Source organism: Siphateles boraxobius, unplaced genomic scaffold, assembly GCF_051911475.1.
Source record: "Siphateles boraxobius isolate OS27281-9 unplaced genomic scaffold, OSU_SipBor_1 41, whole genome shotgun sequence".
NCBI classification, from domain to species: Eukaryota; Metazoa; Chordata; class Actinopteri; order Cypriniformes; family Leuciscidae; genus Siphateles; species Siphateles boraxobius.
Window position 1 is genome coordinate 39,479,247 of NW_027509042.1, and position 25,058 is coordinate 39,504,304.

General features: G+C 37.2%; 1 protein-coding gene across 2 annotated transcripts; it reads left to right on the forward strand.

Moving 5' to 3' along the window:
• The first annotated feature begins 208 nt into the window (after positions 1-208).
• Positions 209-22,662, forward strand: rgl3a (ral guanine nucleotide dissociation stimulator-like 3a). Of its 2 annotated transcripts, XM_077199601.1 has the most exons (18): positions 209-539; positions 681-887; positions 6,704-6,993; positions 8,282-8,326; positions 9,048-9,217; positions 9,299-9,453; positions 9,534-9,782; positions 13,595-13,698; positions 13,816-13,900; positions 14,990-15,067; positions 16,058-16,144; positions 16,905-16,937; positions 17,050-17,171; positions 17,347-17,442; positions 18,035-18,164; positions 19,694-19,966; positions 20,124-20,238; positions 21,181-22,662. In XM_077199601.1, the coding sequence occupies exons 2-18, from the start codon at positions 717-719 to the stop codon at positions 21,327-21,329; spliced, it is 2,352 nt and encodes a 783-aa protein (XP_077055716.1). In that variant the 5' UTR covers positions 209-539; positions 681-716; the 3' UTR covers positions 21,330-22,662. The 2 variants fall into 2 exon arrangements, with proteins under 2 accessions (XP_077055716.1, XP_077055717.1); XM_077199602.1 differs by lacking the exons at positions 209-539; positions 681-887 and adding an exon at positions 2,956-3,368.
• The last annotated feature ends 2,396 nt before the right edge of the window (positions 22,663-25,058 follow it).

Consider the following 25,058-nt stretch of genomic DNA (forward strand, 5'->3'; position numbering starts at 1 on the left):
GTATCTTTTGGAGTTATCACCCATCTTTTACTTCTCCGTTTGTTGGTGTCTCATCTGCCTTGCAGAATTTATTTAACATTGTGCACTTTCAATAGTTTATTTACTTCACAGTTACTACAGAATACACACAAGAACACTGAACTGTAGCCTACTGTTACTGCAAATTAATATGCAACAAAAGAATGTCAGAAAAAGGAGTGGTTGTGTCAATGAAAAGGATGCACTGAGTGGAACAAACCAAGCGGACAGCCCATTAGTCTGTGCAGACAATTAGATTATTATGTGAGTGTGTTCATGTTAGTCAGCATTGAGAGAATCAGAGATGGATGCATGAGAATTGCTGGGTTACTAGAGTTTAGATAACCTCCTCAGTTCATAGTCACACAACAGACATCAGTGTTCAGGTCTCTGCGTCAGTTCATAAGGGATCTTTCTGGAAGGTCACCGCATCCCATCTCCTGGTTTTATCAGAGTTCAAACATGGATTTTTAGGAGCTGATCTACTACGAACAGACGTTGGATAAGGAGCAACTTCCACCGTGAGTATCATCCTGTTTTTCACGTGAATAAACTTTTAAATAACGATTTATTCCATGATTGTTCCACAGTCCAGCAAATAGAAGCTCCATACTACTGAATGCATGTTAAAGTTGGATAATATGCCTGACGTGTGTCTGCAGCTCTTGGAGGAAGTTGCCGTGTTATACCGGTGGAGGATGAGGTCGTCTCTGGTGGTGTCTGGGGGAGAGAAGGGTCTGCGGGCACGACTGGGACGAATGAGGCATCTGCTGTGCCAGACTGGGCATCATGTGGATGTGCAGATGGATGAGGAGCCCGGTGTTTGGCTCAGGAGCTTCCATCTTCTGGACCTTGCGGAACACTGTGAGGTCAGTGCTGATGGTGATCCATTGACAATTGCATTTGCTTTTAATCATTTAGTGCATGCTTTTATCCAAAGCGGCTTCATCCTAAACGGAGAAACTGCTGCTGTATAAATATCCAAAGCTGGCTAGAAATGAGCTATAGGACAGAACAACCGTAAAGCAGTCAACTGTATATCCATCCCTTCTAACACCTTTAATGAATATTTGTCGATATGAAAAATTGTTGTCAGCTTCACTTTTGTTGAATGTACAGCACAACCGTTCAAAACTTGGGGTCAGTAATTTTTTTTTAAAGAAATGAATGCCTTTATTATGCGATAATGTAATTAATCAAATGTCACTGTAATGACATTTATAATCTACAAAATATTTATATTTCAAATATATGCTTTTTTTTAATATTCATCAAAGAAGCTTGAAAAAAAAGGGTTTCCATGCAAATATTAAGCAGCACAACTGTTTTCAACATTGATAATTATAAGAAATGTTTCTTCAGCAACAAATCAGCATATTAGAATGATTTCTGAAGGATCATGTGACACTGAAGGGTAAAGACTGGAGTAATGATGCTGAAAATTCATCTTTTTATTCAAAAGAATAAATTAAATTAAAATATATTAAAATAGAAAACATGTATTTTAAATTGTAATAATATTTCACAATATAACTTATTTTGAAATAAATGCAGCCTTGGTGAGAATAAGAGACTCGAGAAAAAAACTTACCAATGCCAAGCTTTTAAATGTTAAGTGTACACATTTAAATAATGAGAGCAGTCCGAATTATGGGTAATGGTCAACGGTGGTTTAGGTGTAGCATCTCAACCCTGAATGGTTAGAAATAATTTACGTGATCAGTCCACTGTAGTAAACAACATGGTTCATAGGTTAAAATTAAACTGCCGTTGGCATTTACATCCTTAGCACATGCTGTCCTAACAAAGTGTCTTTGAATACAGTTTTCTTGAAAATACCAGCAGTTGACAATCCATCACCAAGATGCTAACTTAAAGTTACTACCCGACCAGAATTTTACTAAGCATGTCAGAAATGAAAAGTATTTTAGCATTGCTGGCATGTAAGCTTTTTTCATGTTTGTTTGCTATTTAACCTGGTGTTCAGACTGTTTTGCACCATGGAATTGGATGGTAAAACAAAATCTTTCAATGAAATTTTATATAAAATGAAGAAGTAATGATCAGTTTGTTGGAGTGTGTGAATCAGCACACATCAGCATGTGACTTCTGTCTTATTAATGAGTGGTATTTTTAGTGGATATGCATAATACTTTTAGCATGATTGTGGTCTGTCAATAAGAGTTCAGTATAGTGTGTGTCACCCATTGTTGCGTTGTTGTATGGCGTGGGCTTTTTGTAGGACACTGCACATTCATAGATCTACGTCAGAGAGAACAGAAAGATATTAATGAACTCGCTGTGCCCAGAAACCAACAATTTGCTCATTGTCTCATTGAGATATTGTGTGTATGGAGTTTGTAAGAGGGTATCTCATAAGATGTTCACCATTATTCATCTAAGGATCTGCATAATGTTGTCTGAGTCATTTGTACTAATCCTGGATAAAACGGGATGCAGTATTTGCCAGTTGATCAGCACAACTTTGGGATTTGAAATTGAAGTTAAACCTAGACAAAAACAATCACACATGATGTAAAATTAAGAATTTTCTCTTGGTCTCAGACTTTTGGGCCATTCTTTGAATTACAAAGAGAATAATATAAATAAGAAATTGTATGTTTGAATTAATGTATTATAAAATGTATGTTGCTACTTATTACTTTGAATACATTGTTTAATTCGCCAGAATCTCTATCTTTTTGTATTGCCCAAATTCTGCAAAAAATCTCAGAAATAAGACACTTGAAATTTTATAAATCCTATTGACAATGCCTATTAATTTAGCTATGCAAAGTTGCTTGTTAAACTGATGCGATTGGATATGCAACCCAATTAATATTCATTAGTCAAGCCTTCACCATAGTATGATTCGCTGATCTTCATGTAACGTAAGCACGCCCCGTACGTCATACTAGACGCATTTATCTACGTGGAGAGACCAACCCACTGCACTTTGAAGTGCTTTACAGGTGCGCTGCGTGCTATTTACACAGCTAAAAAAATAAAACTCAAACATAATAATAATAATCATTTTCTTGGGTCACAGACTTCAGTTAAATCATATTTATAATTGATGATAAAGCTAGTAGCCGACAGACAGTAAGTTATGAAATGTACAGTAAGTTGACTATCTTCACTGGAGTTTTTAATTAAACCGAACCTCGCAAAGTTATCCATTCCCTGCAGTTCTCCAGACAGCATGACAGTCAACTTTAACACCAGCTGACTAAGGAATATAGTTTCCAAAGTTTTTGCTGCGCTACAGGAAAGTGGGAACGCTTACACTGCTTGATCTTACGGCTGAAGAACAGAGAGCTGAGAACATGGGGAAATGGGAGTTCACAATGGTAAGTCACTTTTTTCAGTTACGCTATTTTATCGAGGACATCAATTCTGTTGAATAAGATTTTAAGAAACTAGAATGACTAGAGAGAAATAACTAATCAAACTGGGAAACCCGTGTTATTGGACAGTGTGTCGCGCGGCGTTCAACGTGAATGAATCAACAGTGTTTTTCTCATCACTTGAATCAATGCTGTTGAAAATGCAGTATTTCCTGTTCTTTCGTTCTGGACGTCTCACTTATTTCTCTTGTCACTGACCAAAGCGAAGTGGTTTTACAATTAGATGCGATGTTGACGTTAGGAAAGCGATTAATGAGCTGTTGACATGTAATGAGGGCTCAGGGGAGGGTGTGGTGCCGTTAAAGTTTCCTTCTGGAGTCTCACAATAGAACAGATTTTGTGTTTGGTCAGCCAGACCAACCTGTAGATTGAAGATGTGTACAGTGTACATCTGTTTCACAGTTTCAGCTTTCCCTCTCCCATCATTCCCTGTGTTTTGTTCCATGGCACAGTTTTAAAGGAGGCACGGGCTTTGGCTTGGAAAGCTCTCTGTTTTACTTGACTGCAGTTTCTGGGAAGAATGCACTTGTGATTTTCACAGCAATTGATGTGTTGGAGGAATAGACTGACCTTGGATTACTTGGAAGCACAACCTTTTCCAAATGTGTGGTTTACATATTATGTATATTCTGAGATATTAAGAGAGCTATTGCCACAGAGCAATTTAGAACAAAACAGTCTACAGAAGTGAAAAATCACTCATTTTTTATGTACATAAAAAGAAGAGAATTAAGAATTTAGGATACTTTTGTTCAACATGTTCACCACCTGGCTTGTGACAGCTTACATTTTTTCCATGTCACACATATATTAAATGCAGAATAATTTTTTCCTGATGTTAAGACCCACTTAAATGAGGGAAATTATCTAAATATGTTCATTTTAATAATATTTTTTTTAATTACTTATAAGATATTGTTATTGTTAGTTTATTTATGTCCCCTTATTAAACCGATGTTTGAAAAAAGACACAAAAAGGTGTATTTTTAAGATTCACCTCCTTTTGTCAAGTCATAGTAGAAGTGTTTCTTTTATTAATAATAAAAAAAGTTATTATACATTACGTTCAAAAGTTTGGGATCAGACATTTTCAAATATAAAATACAGTAAAACCTGTAATATGGTGAAATATTATTAATTTAAATAACTGTTTTCTATTTTAAAGGGATAGTTCACCCAAAAATGAAAATTCTGTCAGTATTTACTCACCCTCATGTTGTTCCAACCCCGTAAGACCTTCGTTCATCTTCAGAACACGAATTAAGATATTTTTGATTAAATCTGAGAGCTGGATCACTTCTCCATACTCCTCCATAGGCTTCTTAAAGGATTGACACTTGTTCCACTAAAAGTTACTAAAGACATCGTTAAAATACTCCAAGTGACTACAGTGGCGCAATCTTAAGTTTATCAAGCGACGAGAATACTTTTTGTACGCAAAAAAAACAAAAATAACGACTTTATTTCAACTATTCATTTCCTTCTCTGTGGGCCTCGAGTCAGTTAACGTAGTGTGATTGCGTAGAGCTGCGTCACACGTAGGCTCACTATTGGCCGACGCTGGTCATGTGGGTGATGCGTGTGATGTACAACAACAGAAGCTTACGCTGTTACACTAGTGAACTGACTCGAGGCCCACAGAGAAGGAAATGAATAGTTGAAATAAAATCGTTATTTTTTTTATTTTTTTTGCGCACAAAAAGTATTCTCGTCGTTTGATAAACTTAAGATTGCGCCACTGTAGTCACTTCGACTATTTTAACGATGTCTTTAATAACTTTTCGGGGCTGGCAAGTTTCAATCCCTTAGAAGCCTATGGAGGAGTGATCCATCTCTCAGATTTAATCAAAAATATCTTAATTCGTGTTCGGAAGATGAAAGAAGGTCTTACGGGGTTGGAACAACATGAGGGTGAGTAGATACTGACAGAATTTTCATTTTTGGGTGAACTATCCCTTTAATATATTTTAAAATGTAATTTATTCCTCTGATGTCAAAGCTGAATTTTCAGCATCATTACTCCGGTCTTCAGTGTCACATGATCCTTCAGAAATCATTCTAATATGCTGATTTGATGCTCAAGAAACATTTCTATTTATTATTAATGTTGAAAACAGCTGTACTGCTTAGCCTAATGTTTTTCTTTAAACTGAAACTTTTTTTCACAATTCTGTGATGAATAGAAATTTCAAAAGAACAACATTTTTTAAAATAGAAAACTTGTGTAACATAAATCTTTTTACTGGGACTTTTGAAAATTTCAATGCAACATTTTTTTTTACTGAACACTTCTGAAGGGTAGTGTATTATTTTGTTAACAATTAAATTAATGTATTGAGTTATATCAAAAATAAAATCGAATAGACTTTGTTTTAAGAATATTTTAGTACAATCTGTTATTGATTTCAATGTGTAAATGTTTCTTAATCTTTTTTTTTTTTTTAATCTAATGTCATGTAAATTGTGGTCTGTCCCGTGTCTCAAGAATCAGTGAACGATGACACCATTATGCTAACATGTTCTCAAGTCAGTTGTTATGATTTCATCTAATGCTGGTCACATCTGAATCAGTCAACAATCAGCCCAACAACAACCCTTGTTCTGAAAGAGAAAACACTGGACTGAATTACTCCAGTGTGTCACACAGTCTGTCTTTGTTTAAACCCCATATGTTTTGTTTTTTATTCGCCCACAGCTGTTTTTCATTCAGTGATGGTATTTGCTATGCAAATAATCGTGGTTTCATTTTACCACCAAGGAATATTTTTGTTAGAAAGTACTGAGTATTTTTGGTGTCAGCTAGTAATGGTTTTCCACAATGATTTCTTCTTGTGTGGACATCGTTCAACAGTGGTGTTACTGTTAATACCTTAAAACATGTTTGATGTATTTGCTTATAGCATAATCTGAACACTGTGTTTTATACGATTTTGTTTAGAAAGCATCTGCTGAGAACATAAATGTAATATGCAATGTGTTGTCTTCTCAAGCCAGTGAAGATAATGTGTAGTCACTCCCCCTGACTGTAATTTGGATAACAATTTGCCTGTATTTTCCATAGAACTGTTTTGTATATTTCCTCATGGACACATGAAATGTTAGGTCAGTGCTTTGCAGGCATTGTTGTTGTTTTTTTGTTTGTTTTTTAATTTCAGTTGAAGACTTACATGTCTGTGCATTTTACTGCACAAAGTTTTACAGTAGGTTCAATGTGTGCATATTTTTCCATTAGTCCGCTGCAAATTCAACATGTTTAGCCTGATGATCTGTTTGTCCAGGACCCAGTGCAGGAGTGGGGAGAGGAGGTGGAAGACGGGGCCGTCTACGGGGTCAGTCTTCACAGAGAACCCATCCAGCCCCGGGCTGATGCCGCTGAGACGGATTCTGCCTTTGGCTTCATGCAGTACCGCACTCTGAAGGTCCGCAGGCTTAAAGCAGCCACTCTGGAGCGTCTTGTCACAGAATTGGTGAACCCAGAGTGCCCTGACCCTGATTACACGCAAATCTTCCTCTCCACCTACAGAGCCTTTACCTGCACAAATACTCTCATAGAACTCCTGTTTCAAAGGTGAGCATAAACACTCAATTAAAGAGTTTAGTGTTCAGGAACATTAAGTCAATAAGATTTTTTTTCTTAAGTGATAGTGAAGACATTTATATTGTTACAAAAGATTTTTAAAACTTTCTGTTCATCAGAGTATTCTGAAAAAATGCCACAAATTAATATTAAGCAGCACGACTGTTTACAACATTAATAAGAAATAATTCATGAGCAGCAAATCAACATATTTGAATGATTTCTGAAGGATCATGTGACACTGCATTACTCACAATATTACCGTTTTTACTGTATTTCTGATCAAATAAATGCAGCATTGGTGGGCTGGGCATAAAAGACGTCTTTCACTACCATCTGATCCCAAACTTTTGAACGATAGTGGTTAAGTCTACCCAAATTGACATTATGAACCCTCATTGCTTTTGCGTTTGCCTGAGGAACTTAGCATTCTAATATAAGGTGGGAAGAAAAACTATATTTCAATAGTGAACATATAGTTTCTCTCGGAAAGGCAACTATTTTGCAGGCAAATGCAGCATTTTCTGTTTGAGAACTCGAAAACATTAAAAATAGACCCCCCCCCAACTCGTATATTTATCATCACCCCTCTAAAATTTAATAATTTCATCATAATAATATAATAATAATTTCAATCATAATAACTTATGATTCTATTTCTACTAAGAAATATGCGTTATAATATAACATAATATAATAATTGCTTGGTTTTGTCTAAAACATACTTTTTAGACATAATTAAAACATACTGAACCTGCCAGCTTCCTCTCAAGGTACCTTATCAATGATATCAAGTCATTGACCGACTTCTGTTTTTGACACGGCTATCCCTCATGTATTTAAACATGATATTTACTCCGCATACATAGGGCTCAGTGACCGTGAACAATCAAATGAAGGGGGAAGCCCAAATTTCTAAATGCTAAGTGTTTCCCATGAGACACATGATGACTGTGGCAGTATAATAATCACACTGTACATATCAGTGACGCAGTGGAATGGAGGAGAACACCTCACATTGTAGAACAGGTTTCACTTGACTAGTCAGAGGCGTTAGAGGCTCTTTTGTTGAACATCGAGTGTTCTTTGTTTTCTGTTGAAGCATAAATAAAGATTTGCCTTGAAAGAGCACATAAAGACAAAGAGGCCTTGAAAGAGCACATTTGTGTTAAAAACATGAACATAAATTGTTGCAATGTTCATAATCCTATAGCTTCTTTAAAGGGTTTTTAGGAATGTTTTGAATATAAACTTTGGACTTATTTATTTGTCTCTTTAGAGAAGACATGGTCACCAATCTGGACAACAGTGTCTGTGTCAGGAGGTAAGGTGAATCTTCAGAAACTTCCTGGTAGTATTGATTCTGATCAGTTTGTTATATTCTGTGGTCAAATAGGCAGTGGTGTTCAATCCTACTCATGGAGGGCCACTGTCCTGTAGAATTCATCTCCAACCCCAATTAAACACACCTGAACCAGCTAATCAAGATCTTACTTGGCATACTAGAAACATCCAGGCAGGTGTGTTGAGGCAAGTTGTTGCTAAACTCTGCAGGACACCCCTGATGTAAACCTAAACACTGTGATCTTCCCTGAAGGGTTTATTTTGTGATAACAACCGGATGGATGTAAATTATCATGCTTGTTAAATGACTACTTGCCACAAAATATTGATTTGAGGAGAAACCGTTTTAAAATCTTTGGAATGAAACCAGAGAGAACGTGTCCGTGGTGTAATACGAGAGACATAAAAAAAGAGCCGACCTCAATTGCCCGTGTGAGCGATCATTATACAGCATTTCAACAGTCATTATCGGGGAATAACTGACCTCAGAATACCGTGACTGACCAGAATCAAGCATTTCAGAGAGCCATGTAATATTGTTTTATAATTACCTTTAAATTGAAACGGGTTTCCCAATGCAACCATTATACTTGAGTTAAAGTTTTGAAACTGGTTTTTCATCTCGGTTATTCCTAAATCCATAAGCTTTAATAATTTGTATGAAACAATAAGGTGCTAACAAAGCGTGTGTGTGTGTGAAGTTCTCTGCCCTGTCTGATCCGGCTGTGGTTAGAAGAATATAACGAGGACCTTCGGGACTCTCCGGATCAACAGGCTCTCCGGCTGCTCTGTGTTCATCTGCGTCATCGCCTTTGTTTCAGACGTCTGGTTAATCAAGCCGATGCTCTTCTCAGAAAATTTCAGACCGAAGGCAAGCCTTGAAATATGGCTAATTTAGCTTTTATGCACATACACCCTAAAAATCAGTGCTAAACTTCTTATGGATCAACAGACAAGCACATGGGTACATCAGTAGAAGCCAGTGCTGCTGGCGTAGAGAGTCCAGAAACTAAAGACACCATGGACAGACGGGACACAGAAGAGATGAGGGATGTACTGGCCTTCCCAGCTCAAGACATAGCTGAGCAGCTCACGCTATTAGATGCTGTAGGTGTCAAGTTTTGCACACTGAGGCTAGTTTTTATTTTTGGCCTACTTTTATTCATCTGTTTCCATTTCTTTCTCAGGAACTCTTTGTCAAAGTGGTTCCGTTTCATTGCCTTGGCTGCATTTGGTCTCAAAGGGACAAGAAAGAGAACCGGAATCTAGCTCCCACGGTCCGTGCCACCATTGCCCAGTTTAATGCCGTCACTAACTGCGTTATCACCTCTCTGCTGTGCCCTCCTGCCACCTCCCCTTCCGGCTCCCCATCCTGCCCTCGTAGCAGCCCTACACACAGGGTAAAGATTATTGAGAAGTGGATCTCTGTGGCTCAGGTGTGTATAAGGCTCGAAACATACTATTCATAGTTTTCATCTTTAGATCTGTCGAGCAAAACATTCATAGAACTGCAGAACAGGCCTGCAAATTTTCCATTTGTTTCATGCCAAGGATATTAAGATCACCTTTCAAAAGAAGAAAATCAAAAACATGTGAGCAAATGCAAGTTTTGGACAGTGGAAATAGCGGGACATTTTAAAACGCTCGCTTAACGAGAAGAACACTTACCCCCATTTTCACAGACAAGGCTTAAACCTAATCCTAGGCTAAAATGCATTTTTGAGCTGTTTAAACTGAAAACAACTAGCAGTGCCATATTTTAAAGGGATAGTTCACCCCAAAATGAAAATTCTGTCAGTATTTACTCACCCTCATGTTGTTCCAACCCCGTAAGACCTTCGTTCATCTTCCGAACACGAATTAAGATATTTTTGATGAAATCTGAGAGCTGGATCACTCCTCCATTCTAGTCCATAGGCTTCTTCAGGGATTGAAATTTGCCAGCCTCGAAAAGTCATTAAAGGCATCGTTAAAATAGTCCAAGTGACTACAAAATCTTAAGTTTATCAAGCGACAAGAATACTTTTTGTGCGCAAAAACAAACAAAAATAACGACTTTATTTCAACTATTCATTTCCTTCTCTGTGGGCCTCGAGTCAGTTCACTAGTGTAATAGTGTAAGCTTCTGTTGTTATACGTCACACGCATCACCCACATGACCAGCGTCGGCAAATAGTGAGCCTACGTGTGACGTAGCACTACCCAATCATACTACGTTAACTGACTTGAGGCCCACAGAGAAGGAAATTAATAGTTGAAATAAAGTCGTTATTTTTGTTTGTTTTTGCACACAAAAAGTATTCTCGTCGCTTGATAAACTTAAGATTGAGGCACTGTAGTCAGTTGGACTATTTTAACGATGTCTTTATTGACTTTTCGGGCCTTGCAAGTTTCAATCCCTCAAGAAGCCTATGGACTAGTATAGAGGAGTGATCCAGCTCTCAGATTTCATAAAAAATATCTTAATTCGTGTTCCGAAGATGAACGAAGGTCTTACGGGGTTGGAACAACATGAGGGCGAGTAAATACTGACAGAATTTTCATTTTTGGGTGAACTATCCCTTTAAAATATGCAAATATTTATGGCAGACAAAAAGCACCTTGGAGAAACTCAACAGCAGTGCAAAATATGAAAAGACAATGCAGAAAAGCGGAGCGCATGTGGCGGAGGACAAAACTTGTAGTCCATTATAACATCTACAAAGACAGCATCCATGCTTTCAATAAGGAACTAGGCAAAGCTGGACGGACTTTCTTCTCGAATATTATAAACAGCGATATAAACAACACACGCACTCTTTTTGCTACTGTAGAGAGACTGACAACCCCCCCCCAAGCCAGATTCCCAGTGAAATGCTCTCAGAGAGCAAGTGCAGTGAGTTTGCTTCTTTCTTCTCTGAGAAAATCAATAATATCAGAAAGGTGATCAGCTCATCCTTGAGTTGCGCTGGGGTCAGGCAGATCAGACAACAGCCTGAGAAAGTAGTCACTACCTGCGCCCTTGACGCACTTCTTTTTTCAAAAATGTGTTACACAGCTTAGAAGCAGATCTCCTAGAAGTGGTAAATGCCTCACTTCTCTCTGGGAGTTTTCCGAACTCCCTGAAAACTGCAGTTGTCAAGCCCCTCCTGAAAAAGAGCAATCTGGATAAGACCATATTAAACAACTATAGACCGATCTCAAATCTTCCTTTCATAGGCAAGATCATTGAAAAAGTTGTCTTCAATCAGCTGAACAAATTCTTAAGCTCGAATGGATACTTGGACAATTTTTCAATCTGGTTTCCGACCGCATCACAGCACAGAGACAGCGCTCATAAAGATAATAAATGATATTTCGCTTAAATACTGATACAACCAAATTATCAGTGCTGGTACTACTCGACCTCAGTGCTGCATTTGACACTGTCGATCACAACATACTCTTAGACAGACTGGAAAACTGGATCGGGCTTTCTGGGATAGTCCTAAAATGGTTCAGGTCATACTTAGGAGGCAGAGGTTATTATGTGAGTATTGGAGATCATAAGTCTGAGTGGACATCCATGACATGCGGAGTCCCTCAAGGCTCAATTCTTTCGCCACTTCTATTCAACCTGTACATGCTCCCAATGAGCCAAATAATCAGAAATAACCAAATCGCTTACCACAGCTATGCAGACGACACACAGCTCTACTTATCCCTATCACCTAACGATTACAGCCCCATTGACTCCCTTTGCCAATGCATTGATGAAGTAAACAATTGGATGTGCCAAAACTTTCTTCAGTTAAACAAAGACAAAACTGAAGTCATTGCGTTTGGAAACAAAGATGAAGTTCTCAAGGTGAATGCATACCTTCAGTCTAGGGGTCAAACAACTAAAAATCAAGTCAGGAATCTTGGTGTGTCTCTAGAGTCAGACCTTAGTTTCAGTAGTCATGTCAAAGCAATAACTAAATCAGCATACTATCACCTGAAAAATATTGCAAGAATTAGATGCTTTGTTTCCAGTCAAGACTTAGAAAAACTTGTGCATGCTTTCATCACCAGTAGGGTGGATTATTGTAATGGACTTCTCACTGGCCTTCCCAAAAAGACCATAAGACAGTTGCAGCTATTACAGAACGCTGCTGCTAGGATTCTGAGCAGAACCAGAAAATATGAACACATTACACCAGTCCTCAGGTCTTTACACTGGCTGCCAGTTACATTGAGGATTGATTTTAAAGTATTATTACTGGTATATAAATCATTCAATGACTTAGGACCTCAATACATTGCAGATATGCTCACTGAATATAAACCCAACAGATCACTCAGATCATTAGGATCACATCAGCTAGAAATACCAAGGGTTCACTCTTAAGCATGGTGAGTCTGCTTTTAGCTACTATGCCAGCCGCAGCTGGAACCAGCTTCCAGAAGAGATCAGATGTGCTCCTACAGTAGTCACATTCAAATCCAGACTCAAAACACATCTGTTTAGCTGTGCATTTACTGAATGAGCACTGTGCCACTGTTCGTCTGACTGTTTGAACTGTATTTTATTTTATGTTTTAATTATTCTAATTTCATTTGATTATTTCTGTATTTTATCTTTTATTCTAAACTGTTTTAATTATTCTGATTTCTTTTGATTATTTTAATTTGTTCTATGTAAAGCACTTTGAATTACCATTGTATATGAAATGTGCTATATAAATAAACTTGCCTTGCCTAATATTTAAGCGTCTTCTTTATAATGGTTTTCTATGTAAAAACGCTTAAGGGGAAACTCTGTGTTGCGTTTATATTTTATATTGCGTAAGAGGCAAGTATATGAATGACACATTTCAGAATGCAATCATGCATTTAAATTTGCAGAGCGCAAATCATTATGAAATTTGTTTTGCAGTTCTCAGCGATGCCACAAGGAGCACTATAATAGGCATTAGGAGGACACACTCATACACTTAAAATGTATACGATGTTAGCTAACTGCGTGATTTGTATATGTACATTTCTGAAATGCATTACTTGGACACAGTAATACAAATAAATGTGAATTGAACACTCTGCTAAAGTTACTGTCGTGACAGAGCTACAGTTTGAAGAGAATCTTGCTGAGCAAGAATTATTAAACTGTTGACATGAATTTTAATGGCACAGCCATTTAAAGATAATTTTAGCACTTTGTGTTGGTGCATATTTGATCCAGTGTGAATTTGTGAAGTTAATATTTATTTTTTAAGCTGATTTGTTCTATTTATTATTATTTGTATTACAGGAGTGCCGTCAGTTGAGAAACTTCTCCTCTCTAAGAGCCATCTTATCTGCTCTTCAGTCTAATGCTGTCTACTGGCTAAAGAAAACCTGGGCGGCAATCAGCAGGTAGTGCTTTCTGATCCTGATATCCTGAAACAGCCATTAAACCTGTAGTGAAATGTTAAGCACCCAGTTGGCATAATACATAGTAGTAAATGTAAATCCATAAAATTTGCATTTCAGGGAGAGTATGGCTGCCTTTGATCAGCTGTGCGACACCTTTCCCGATGAGAACTGTGTGCTGATCAATCGAGAGATCCTTGTAGAGGTAAGTTTCACAGGTTTGCCTGTTTTAAATCTGTTGTCTACCCTAATCTTCTAAAAAGTTTGGCGTACACTTCCATTAAAACATTTGGGGTCAGTATGATTTTTTTGTAATGTTTAAAAAAAGATGTATTTTATGCTAATTTTGCTATTTTATAATGTCATTTATTCCTGTAAAGCAAAGCTGAATTTTCAGCATCATTACTCCAGACTTTAGTGTCAAATTATCCCCTCAGAAATCATTCTAATGTGCTGATTTGGTGCTCAAGAAACATTTCTCACTATTATCAGTGTTGAAAATGGTTGTCCTGCCTAATATTTTTTGTGGAAACCATGATATATTTTTTTTGGTGATTAATAGAAAGTACAAAAGAACAGCATTTAGTTGAAATATAAATCTTGTGTAAAATTATAAATGTGTTTACTGTCACTTTTTGTCCTTAGTGAAATAAAAATATTAATATCTGTCCAAAATTTCTGTCCAATATCTAACACTTTGGAATACAATGTGCAAACAGGTGCCTCTAATGATTTAACATCGTGTAAGAGCTAATAGCACTGTTAAATCTCTGATAAGATTATGTAATGATCTCATCCCATGGCTGCTTTTATGCCCTTTTTACTATCTTAAAAGATGCTACCTAGCAACATTTAATATATTTTCCACAGCCCCTTTCACTCTAGCTCGCATCCAAAGAGTAAATCAATAGGGGCTGGAGGAAGATGAGATTTAAAAAAAATGCTGAATCATCCTGTTGGCAAAGATACCATTAAGGAGGCAAAACATCCCACAATGTTCTGCAGATTTAAAATTGTATATTAGTACAAAACATTCATTGTTGTTAATCATGGTGGCTCGTAGTAGTCTATCCCACTTCTCTTTAACCTTTATCTTTATCATTTTCTGTAATCTTGAATTGTGGCGTCTCTTCTGGTGTGGGATATTGGCTTTGAATGCCTTCTAAAGTGTTTCTCCAGGCCAGTTGTTTCAGTGCATCTTATGCTCGGTTATGCTTATCTAAATCAAAGTTTCAGGCTGTTTGCATTTCCAATGCCAAATGTCCTCTTATCTATTTATTTGTGATTGATTTAGGAAGAAAACCCGTCAGCAGAGGTAGACACTCACTCTGCACCAAAGTCTCCCAGACTTAGTCCTACATCTAAGCACACGGTAAGATTCACCAGAGTCCCTTTTAGAATAACAAGGCCCTGCTGAATGTTGTGCATTGTTCTCATTTAAGGTGACTAGTACAACTTGCTTTTAAAATATTATTAAGCTGTTGTTTCTGGGAAACAACTACCCTGTTTGGGATGTATGGATCTGCACAAGCTAATTTGACTTAAGTAATTTCATCTCCAAAACGAAAATGTTTCTAAATGTGAATCTGCCAGCTCATTAAGTAAAACACTCTAAAGGGTATTACCATAATGCCAGCCGACACTGTATGACGGAGTAATGTTTATAATTAGTAAAGGTTTATCAACCTAAGTTAGTTCCTCTAACTAAGATATTTATACTTGGCATAAATCAATTTTAGCTGTTGGGAAAAGATGTGTGTGCTTAAAAGAGGAAATTTCAATTGAAAACTGTCTGTGAATTCATGTTTAAATATAGGATACAGTACCGTTCCAAAGTGTGGAGTCAGTAAGATTTTTTTTTTTTTTAGAAATTAATACTTTATTCAGCAAGGATGCATTAAATTGACCAAAAGTGACAGTAAAGACTTTTACATTGTTTCAAAAATTGTGTTTCAAATAAATGTTTTCTTCATTACAGAATTCTGAAAAAAACTGTATCACTTTTCCACAAAAATATTAATTGGCACTGATTACAACAACGGTTTACAACAATGAGAAATGTTTCTTGCACAAAATCAGCTTATTAGAATGATTTCTGAAGGATCATGTGACACTGAAGACTCCAGTAATGATGCTAAAAATTCAGCTTGCCATCATAAGAATTAAATTTTAAAATAGAAAACAGTTATTTTAAATTGTAATAATATTTCACAATATTACTATATTGTTTTTGATCAAATAAATGCAGCCTCGGTGAGCATAAGAGACTATTTTCAAAAAGATTTTAAAATCTAACCAAACCCTTTTGACATTTTGAACAATAGTGTATTTTTGTCTGACAACAACTTTGTTTTTCTGACAGAACTCCTCCAGTGGTGAGGTGCCGTACCTGGGCACTTATCTGACAGTTCTCACCATGTTGGACACAGCACTAAGTGATAATGTACAGGTGAGAATTGTTTTTTTTTTACCTTAAAGGGATAGTTCGGCCAAAAATGATATTTAACCCATGCATTACTCACCCTCAAACCGTTCGAGATGCATATGTCAATCTTGTTTCAGACGAACACATTTTCAGTTATTTTAGAAAATGTCTTAGACCCTTCAGTGGATATAATGTGAAGCAATGGGGTCCACCTCCTTCAAGTCCCAAAATGTGCATACATCCTTCACAAAAGTAATCCATCCGGCTAACGTCGTGACGTAGAACGAACGCGCCAGCGCAGCCAGAGAGCAGAGCAAAACAAAACTACGTCATACCTCGTACGCCGACTTCCATCACCCGTGAACGCGCGTCGATCGTTGCCGGAAGTCAGATATTTTTATTTATAAAGTTTTAAATATGTATATTTTTACGACAAAACCGCACGGATTACCCTCAGAAGGCCTTCGTTTATCCCCCTGGAGCCGGATGGATTACTTTTGTGAAGGATGTATGCACATTTTGGGACTTGAAGGAGGTGGACCCCATTGCTTCACATTATATCCACTGAAGGGTCTAAGACATTTTCTAAAATAACTGAAAATGTGTTCGTCTGAAACAAGATTGACATATGCATCTCGAACGGCTTAAGGGGGAGTAATGCATGGGTTAAATATCATTTTTGGCCGAACTATCCCTTTAATGTCACAGATATAGTGTTTTCAATTTCAGTTCCCACTCTGAAGTTTTTTTGTTTAAAAGATAACTCTCTTCTTTGTGCTCACAGGGAGGTCTCATCAACTTTGAGAAGCGTAGAAAAGTAAGTACAATTGTCTTAAATATTGTATTAGTGAAAAGAAGCTCACTAGCTTTTGGTCCAGAGCTAGTGTTAACGCATGACTTTCTCAGTCTCCATGCCTTTCTGTATTCAGGAGTTTGAGATTCTGTCTCAGATCCGGCAGCTGCAGGCATCATGTGCTCAGTACACTCTACAATCACATCCTCATATCATTTCCTGGATCAACAGCAGCATGCCCCTTACTGACCAGAAGAGGTGAGACGCCTCTTGCACATTCTGATGATCATTCTCAGTGTGATCATTTCCTTGCTAAGAATGTTGGTTAAGAATAAAAAAATGACTTTGAATTCAAGGCAGTGGTACGTTGAGTACTTCATCTCAGCATCTCAAGATATTTAGATATCAACAGTCAGTCTTTGTTTATCATCAGTTATGAGTTGTCAAGAGAGCTGGAGCCACCAGTTGACCCCTGTCCAGGCTCTCCCAACCACTGGAGCCACCGGCTCATCTCCAAGAAACTGACCTCGTGAGTGTTGTTATTCACAGTTTCAAAGCACCGGTTTCCATTTTATCGACTCAAGGCCCCAATATACTTTACTTTTTTTCGCCCAGGGGTAAAAGGAAGTACCTTTGCCGCAATATAATGTAAGCGAACATCTTGATGCCACCCATGATGTTGACAGTGACAATTTAGATAAATATATAAATATGTGCTGTTCTCAATAACAAAATAAACACAACAAAAATGACAGCAGTGAGAAAACGGCAGTTAAGAAAGCATCTGATCATATGGATGTGGATATGTTTGCACCAGCTCTGCAATTCGGCACTCCATTCAGTCATGTCACGTTTATTTGTATAGCATTTTATATAGTAGATTGCTTTAAAGCAAGCAGCTTTACAGCATTAAACATGAAAAAACAATGTCAGTGTCATTTTCAATTAGAATTATAACTTCAATTTGTACTGTAAACAGAAGAAATGTCACACCAGTTCGTTCTTCGATTTCGCATGAAGTACTGTATTTGGGGGCCTTTAGACTCAGACTCAAAAAGTAATAAGACATTTTGCTAACTTGTTTGTTTTCCTGTGATGTGTTTCTCTTCTGCTCACTGAAGATTGCTGTCTGGCAGTGAGAACTTCTCAAAGAAAACTCTTGCTGATCAGATCAGTGTAACATCCTCTGGCTCTAGTGGCTCAGAGATGGAAGATCTCAGCAGCCCCAACCTCTCACCTCTTGGACACAAAGTACGGGTAACAACTCCGCATAAAAAAACCTGCAGACTAGAGCTACAGACGTTTTATACTATAGTTGCTACAACATTTTATTCCTTTAATATAAGCTTAGGCTATCAATCGATTAAAATGGTTTAATCAAAATAATTATGATATTTTGAATTAATCAGTTGCACACAATGGCATTTGCTGAGAAATTACGTTATTGTGGCTGATAAAAGCACTGAATTAAAATAAAGCTAAAATATAAATATTTGACGAAAAACTGTATGTAAATGAAATATAAAATGTAAAAGAAAATATAAATGAACAAAATAATTTAAGTTGAAGTAATAAAATTAATAAAGCTAATACTGAAGCGGGAAAAATAGGAAAATATGTAAAAATTGTGAGTTACAAACTCGCAGTTATGAGAAAAAAAATATTTATTATTATTGTGAGTTATAAACTTCGCAATCACTTTTTTAATTTTGTTATACTGTGGCAGATACAAGCTTCCATACAAAACAGGATTACCAAAAGAAAACTGAAAATATAAAAATAAAAAGCTAATTCAAAATATAAAATAAGTACTACAATATTATATGAATAAAACTAAAATAACACTGATGTACACATGCGTCAGACGGATGTCTTTAGCTGTTGCATAACGTCTTGTTGTGTTTTCAGTGTCTTTCGGTGTATGTGGGTCAGGGGATATAATTATTTGTTTTCTTTTTTTATTATGTTATTCATTCATAATTAATTAAACTAAATCAATAGTCCTGAATCTGACAGGCCTAATATAAAAGCAAAACCTATTTGACCATTTGTTTATACTGTAGCCTTTGGGTTAGACAATCCATTAAGGTGTTTGTGACTGATTTGTTTTGCCTTAACCTTGCAGTCATATAGTTCATGTTTGCACTATCAACAAAGAGATGTAGTGAACTTGACAGAACACAGTGTATTAGTTTAAAAAAAGAAAAAAATATCTCATAATTTACTCACCCTCTATCCATCCTAGGTGTATATGACTTCCTTCTTTCAGCTGAACACAGAGTCATATTAAATAATATCCTGGATCTTCCAAGCTTTTATAATGGCACTGAATAGTGTCCGAGTTTTTGAAGCTCCAAAAAGCGCATCCATCCATCAAGAAAGTAATCCACACGAGCCAGTGATTACAGTTTATATAGTTTTAAATATGGATATTTTTCTAACAAAAACCCATCGCTTTGCTTCAGAGGACATTTATTAACCCACTGGAGTCGTTTATGACGGATGGATGCACTTTTTGGAGCTTCAAAAACCTCGGACACTATTCAGTGCCATTACAAAGCTGGGATATTATTTAATATAACTCCGATTGTGTTCGTCTGGAAGAAGAAAGTCATATACACCTAGGATGGCTTGAGGGTGAGTAAATTATGGGATAATTTTCATTTTGGGGTGAACAATTACTATCTGAAAACCCTGTGCTGTGGTCTTAACTGACCTGTTATTGATAATTCGATGTGTTGGGGTAAATAAATAGTCTTTCTCCATCCCTTCATTCACAGTCACAGTCTGTATCCTGTCAGGACATCTCAATAGACACACCCACCACCTCTCTGACTCCGCCCACCTCCTTTCGAAGCTCCCTACAGGCAGATCTGTCTGACAGCCCCTCCCCTTCTTCATCTGCAACATCTTCATCATCTTCGTCATCCTCTCCTTCTCTCCAGCTGCAGGCTGCCCTTCATCCAATGTACAACAAGCAAGTCGCCGATACTTGTATTATCAGAGTCAGCGTGGAATTTGGCAACAGCGGAAACATTTATAAAAGTATTTTGGTAAGTTGATGGCTCAGTTGTGTTCTTTTGGACTTTTTTATTTTACAGTTTTTTTTAGCAGTCAGTAGGCAAGATGTCTGTTAATGCTCTTTTTACTCAGTTTACTCAGGGCCAGTGATTCTAAAGTCTTGAAACTGTATCATCTCTTTATCTTTAGATAAGCAGTCAGGACAAGACAGCTCAGGTGATTCAGAGAGCTCTGGAGAAACACAACTTGGAGGATATGAACTGCCAGGATTTCAGTCTCACACAGGTGCTTTCTAATGACAAAGGTGAGCTGCTTGATTCTATGTATGACCTTGAAAGAAGACTCAAGTATTTTAGTATTATTTATATAACATTATAGTATCTATTAATATTTTTGAATTAGCTTTTATTTTTATCTTTATTTTAAAGGGTTCGTTCACCCAAAAATGAAAATTCTGTCATTAATTACTCAACCTCCTGTCGTTCCAAACCCATAAGACTTTCGTTAATTTTCGAAACACAAATGTCCAAATCTTTTTAATGAAATCTGAGAACTTTCTGTCCCTTTATTGACAACTGCGCAACTACCACTTTAACGCTTCAAAAAGGTCATAAAGAGATCATAAAACTAATCCATATGAATTGAGCGGTTTAGTCCCAATTTTCGGAAGGGACTCAATCGCTTTATATGATGAACAGATTTAATTTAGGCTTTCATTCACATATAAACATTCATCAACTCACACTTCAGTTGTGGTAAGCAGAAGCTCAAGCATGTTCGCTTGACGTGAGAGAACCAATGAGGTTCATTCTCGTGTTCATTCTCATTCATTCTCGCAGCACGTTTGAGCTTCAGCAAGAGGTTTGTTCTCGTGCGTCAAGCAGGTTCGGTTGAGCTTCTGTTTGTTCGCTGATCAATGTTTATATGTGAATAAAATCCTAAATTTAATCTTTTCATCATATAAAGCGATCAAGTCTCTTCAGAAAATTTTGGCTACACAGCTCGATTCATATGGATTAGTTATCTCTTTATGAACCTTTTGAAGCGTCAAAGTGACAGTTGTGTCAACTGAGGGACAGAATCTCTCAGATTTCATCAAAAAAAAAGTCTTTGGAATGATAGAATATAAATTTTTGGGTGAACTATCCCTTTAATTTTAGTTTAAATGTCAGTAATTTTGTTATATTTATTTAGCACTCAAAAAAATCAATGTTTGATTTTCTTCGCTGTGTTTTTTTTATGTTAGAGTTGCTGATCCCAGACAAAGCCAACGTGTTCTATGCCATGTGCACCACTGCCAACTATGACTTTGTGCTTCGTCAGCTGTACAAAAATGTCAGCAGAGCGCCTGGTTCATCCTGGAGTCCTGGAGCTGTACCGAAGGGACGCAAGTAACGTGAATGACAACACACAACATGGTGGTGAAATACATGAAAATGTGAACGGTGAAGAGACTACATAACCACATGGACTACTGCACAGAACAAACACTCACAAAACAGCAAACAAAGAGCTGATGTGGACAACTGCTGAATAAAGCTCGGATAAATTGTAAAACGGACTGATGGATGCAGAATTGAGTTCTGAAGCACTCTGGAGTCTCAAGTTATGATAACATCTCGCTCAATAATGTGTCATTGACTAATAACAAGGAACCGTCGAATTCTACAGCTGCTACAACATTTCTCACCCGTTAAAACTGAAGGAAAAAAGGATCAGATGATCCGACCCTGGGAAGTTGCAATGAAAAGCCACATCTACTGCCAGTTTATTCAAAGATTTTTGCTTTGAAATGGGAGGTCACACAGGTGATATCTCAGTTGTACTGAGAAACATCTATATGTAGGTGGATGAACACGTTTGTTTTAAATATGACCTACAAATGCAAGCTTTTATGTAGCTAATATTCAGTGGTAGGTTAAAACTGAATAGAAAGATACATAAAGTGATTTAGGTCATTTTCTAAGTGACAATGTTGAGATAATATATTTTAATATAATTTTAATAAAGATCACATTATTTTAATTGCAATATTTAAATGTTTTCATGCATTTCAGTTTTAGATTGTTTAATTTAACTTTTATATGTGCATATTAATCTATATTTGTTTTACTGTGTTCGTTTTGTTTCCTTTCTACACTTGTTTTTAATTTTTATGTTTTTGATGTGCAATAATCTCAACCCCATCAGCTGTTTCTCTTCTAAAACTTTATTTTTAACTTTATTTAAGACTTGGAATAATGGAAGATGTTTGTTGATTTATGGCATTTGTGCCTAATCTTTATCCTAATGAAGGATGCTCGCACTTCATTATCACTTTTAGGAATACTTTTCTTTCTTTTTTTTAAGTTGTTTTCTAGTAGTGTCAAATGAAGTTACTCGTCCATATTGGATATCTTGTGACTTTCTGAGCAAATGCATTTCGGAGAACTGAAGAGCACTGGGTGCACTAGATGAATCTCAATGACTTTGTATGTGTTTTGTGAAAGTTCAAGTAAGTTAGTTGCTGAAGTCTGTGAAAAGTAAGTGCTTGGTCTGTGGAATAGTTTGTTGCTAAATAGTGGTGCGGCTGTTGTGTCTCTTGGAAAAATGTGTTTTTTTGCCAAATGGAAGAGGGCCTGAATCAGCATCAAAAGCACGCATTTGCTATTTGCACAGAAAGCCACAATTCCTGACTGAAATGTGTGTCTGTCTTTTGTCTATGTGTAATTAAAACATTAATTTGGCACTTAGTGTTGTGTGTTTTGTTATTATGTATTTTGTATTTTATTATTTCAAATAACACATACATTTTTGATTGTTTAAAAAATGATTGTTTTGCTTCTATTAATTGGAGTTGCAAAATTAATTTTAAAAGAATTCCATAAGTTCCAGTCAATATCTTTTATATCATTTTTTTTATTTTTTTATAATTTCCAATAGAAATTAGGTATTATAACTATCTTAGAGGCCTATCTTTACACTGCTCGATGTAAAATATAACTTGAATTTTCCAAATAAAGAAACTTGAAATTCTGAATGGAAATATATTAATTATTAATCGTATTATAAAAATAAAAACCTGTCATGACAGTCCCTGTGGGGAAAAAACAGCTAAAACCATCCTAGGCTGGTTGGTTGGTCTTAGCTAAGCTGTTCTCCCAGACTGGCCAGCTAAAAAAAAAGCAGGCCAAAACCCCTCTAAAACTATCCAACCATCTACCCACACTTAACCCAATGTACCCACAGTATACCCACACTTAACCCAATGTACCCACAGTATGACCACACTTAACCCAATGTACCCACAGTATACCCACACTTAACCCACTGTACCCACAGTATGCCCACACTTAACCCAATGTACCCACAGTATACCCACACTTAACCCAATGTACCGACACTATGCCCACACTTAACCCAATGTACCCACAGTATGCCCACACTTAACCCAATGTACCCACAGTATGCCCACACTTAACCCAATGTACCCACAGTATGCCCACACTTAACCCAATGTACCCATAGTATACCCTGACTTAACCCAATGTACCCACAGTATACCCACACTTAACCCAATGTACCCACAGTATGCCCACACTTAACCCAATGTACCCACAGTATGCCCACACTTAACCCACTGTACCCACAGTATACCCACACTTTGCCCACCGCATGGGGACTCACTCGGTCCCATAGTGTGGGGCCCACATGTGCCCCACATTTCACGCCGGTATCTGGGCCCACAGTGGGCTGCCCGCAATGGCCCCACATGGCCCCTATAAGGGTTTGCTGTGGGCCCACAACTGGCCCCAATGGGGGCCCACTCTACTTACTGTGGGTCTGCCCAAAGTCAGCCCACACTTTGGGCTGTCCCACTGGGGCCCCACCTGGGTCCCAAAGTGTGGGGCCCACACGTGCCCCGCATTTCACGCCGGTATCTGGGCCCACAGTGGGCTGCCCACAAGGGCCCCATTCGGGCCCCAAAGAAGCATGTTTGCTGGGTTAGGCTGGTTTTAGTTATTGATTTATTCTGGGAGTGGCAAAGTTTAATGCTACTCTAGTACTCTGATGCTGTATTTAAATTAACGCACAGGCAAAGCAGTATCAGAGCGGCCTCCAATACAAAAACGAGCAGAAGTGGTCAGATCCGTCACATTTTAGAATGCCGTTATGTGGTCTTTTGTCTGTACAAGCGCAGAGAACTTCAGAGCTGCCTTAGCTTTTATTAAAGATGCCTTTAAGAAAAGTATGATGTTTACATTCTCATTAAAAATTGAATGTAACATAAGATTTGGGTGATATGGCACTGGCACAAGCTTGCCAACGCTTCCTACCGTAAGATGGCGCCGCGTCCATTACCAACCGGTGATTGTTTGGAGTTCAGCGGTGAACGCGGCTTGCTAATGTAAGTTCATTTACTTCTCCTATTTCTAATATTAGCTGTTTTAAACTAAATTCCATTTTAGTGCCTCTTTTTTGCGTTGTTATTATTCGGTTGCACAGTCGGTGTTTTTAAGGTGCTACCTAATGGTAGCGATGATCAGAATGGAGCATGCAGTTGCACTTGTTTTTGATTACAGTTGTTTATAATCATTTTACAGCGATTTATGGTGATGATTTTCATTTGTATAGCATTCAGTCTCATTGCAAACAGTTCACTTGGTAATCCAGTAGAGGGAAGCAGCGTTTCATTCTTTAAGTTACTACACTAATTTATTCACTGCAGTCTGGCATCCTCGGTGTGCCATTCATTTTTAGGGTCAATGTACTACTAATAATAAATACAATAAAACCAACATATGTGTTACCTCATGACTTCTTCCTAAAACAACTTAATAAATGATTTAGCTCTTTAAATGAGAATTTAGAAAAAAAACTCCAGTTTACATGATCTATACATGTCAGGTCTTGAAAATTCAGATCAGTCTTGAAAATTAAGGTGTTGCTCACCTAAAAATGTTGTCATCATTTAGCCTACTCATGTTTATGTTATTTCAAAACCTATAGCCTATGACTTATTTCTTCTATTTCTTATTATTGCTAAAATCAGATTGGCTGGTTTTGGCCTGACCAGCTGAAGAAGTGGCCAAAACCCCACTAAAACCATGACCACCTGCCTGGAAGACCAGCTCAAACACACAA